Consider the following 1,651-nt stretch of genomic DNA (forward strand, 5'->3'; position numbering starts at 1 on the left):
GGGGGCCCTGATCAGAAGGAGGTCCGGGGGGCCCTGATCAGAAGGGGGACCGGGGGGCCCTGATCAGAAGAACATCCAGGGGGCCCTGAATGGAAGGGGGACCGGGGGGCCCTGATCAGAAGACCGTCCGTGGGGCCCATCACGGGGTGCCCCGGGCCCCTGCTCTCTCACGCTCTGGCCATGGCTGCACTCAGATCAGAAACAGGAAACCGGATCCAGTTTAAACCCATAAATCGACCAATAAGAACCCCACCCTGGTCCCGGACCCGGACCCGGACAGGAGGCGCGCAGGGCGGTCAGTCCGAGCCCACACACCGGGGCGAAGCTTCGAGCGAGCCCGGCCAACCCCGCCCCGAAGCCCGCCGCCCGCCAGGACGGAGCGCCGCTCACCAGCTGTCCCATCTTCAGAACCCCCGGGATGGTTCGGGTGTAGCCCAGGTTCAGGACTCTGTCCCCGGAGGACCTGCCGGCGCTGGCGGTGATGACGGAGTGCGACATGTTGACGGTAAACAAACAAACAACCGTTTCTAACGAGCCCAACTGCCGCAGCTGGAAGCAGCCGTTCCTCCTCCGCCGTCAAGCCCAACCGGATACACGGAGGCCCTTCCGGACAGACTTTCAGAATAAAACTCATCACACGGTCTCCTGATGCAGTCAGGTCACAAACAAGAAGAATAAAAATGCTAATTAACGGTTTTTTCTGAACTCAGACAAAAAAAAATGCTTTCCTGCATAAAATAGTCCAGCAGGATTTTTTTATTTCTCTCCTAGAAATAAAAACAGATATTTTTATTTTTTATTATTTCCGCATGAGAAAAAGCAGATTCTTGTTTCTTCTTGTTTTCTGCCTTCAGCTGACTCCACTGTGACAGAAAACTCTTTTTACAACTATTATTAAAGTAGTTTAAATATTATATTTGTTATTAAAACTCAGCTTTGAAGCATCTGATTTAATCGAAACTGTTGTTTCAGACCTTTATTTTGAAGTGTGTGTTGATTTCACCTAGCTGAGTGTGTGTGTATTGACAGGTGTGTGTGTGGAGGGCTGATCTTCATCAGGAAGCACTGCAGCATCTTCCTCTTCACCAAACTTTCTGATTTTATATAAAAAGTCCTGATGTTTAGTTTCATGTTCAACACATTTTACAGAGTTTTTAAATAAATATGGAACAAATTCAATCCAAACTCTCTTTTTACAGAAAACACTGCTTATTATTATTATTATTATTATTATTATTATTATTATTATTATTATTTGACTAACAGATCCAGCTGTTTTTAAATCTGTTTGTCTTTAATTTAATATGAAAACTTTGCATCGTAATGTTTTCATGTTTGTTTTTATGTCACTTCCAAATTTAACTGTTGTTGTTGTTGTTGTTGTTGTTGTTGTTGTTGTGCTCTTTCTGTGTTTTCTTCTGTTTTCTTTATTTTTTCATGCAGCACTTTGACCCACAGCAGGGTTCTGGTTCTGGTTCTGGTTCTGGGACTGTTCATGATAACAACGTGATCAGAGAACATCTCTCCCAGCTGATCTGGTTGAATGTAGAACATGAGCTCAAGCTGAACTCCTCTTCTTCCTCCTCCTCCTCTCCTCCTCCTCCTCTCCCCCCTTTTCCTCCTTCTCCCCTCCTCCCCTGCCCTCCTCCCC

At 46.5% G+C, this 1,651-nt stretch overlaps 2 protein-coding genes and 1 long non-coding RNA gene across 5 annotated transcripts in view; 1 reads left to right on the forward strand and 2 right to left on the reverse strand.

Annotated features, from left to right (window-relative positions):
* The window catches only part of cmtm7 (CKLF-like MARVEL transmembrane domain containing 7), a 6,253-nt gene extending 5,647 nt beyond the window's left edge, over positions 1 to 606 (reverse strand). Inside the window, exon 1 of the mRNA XM_037980195.1 lies at positions 391 to 606. Coding sequence (XP_037836123.1) covers positions 391 to 498 — 108 coding nt within the window. The 5' untranslated portion in view covers positions 499 to 606. The remainder of the gene's footprint in view (positions 1 to 390) is intronic.
* The window catches only part of LOC108229391 (sodium bicarbonate cotransporter 3-like), a 35,047-nt gene that overhangs the window by 19,186 nt on the left and 14,210 nt on the right, over positions 1 to 1,651 (reverse strand). The window lies entirely within an intron of this gene.
* LOC119617782 overlaps positions 1 to 1,651 on the forward strand; it is a 9,721-nt gene that overhangs the window by 4,154 nt on the left and 3,916 nt on the right. The gene's annotated exons all lie outside the window — the stretch shown is intronic.

The sequence above is a fragment of the Kryptolebias marmoratus genome, linkage group LG16, assembly GCF_001649575.2.
Source record: "Kryptolebias marmoratus isolate JLee-2015 linkage group LG16, ASM164957v2, whole genome shotgun sequence".
NCBI classification, from domain to species: domain Eukaryota; kingdom Metazoa; phylum Chordata; class Actinopteri; order Cyprinodontiformes; family Rivulidae; genus Kryptolebias; species Kryptolebias marmoratus.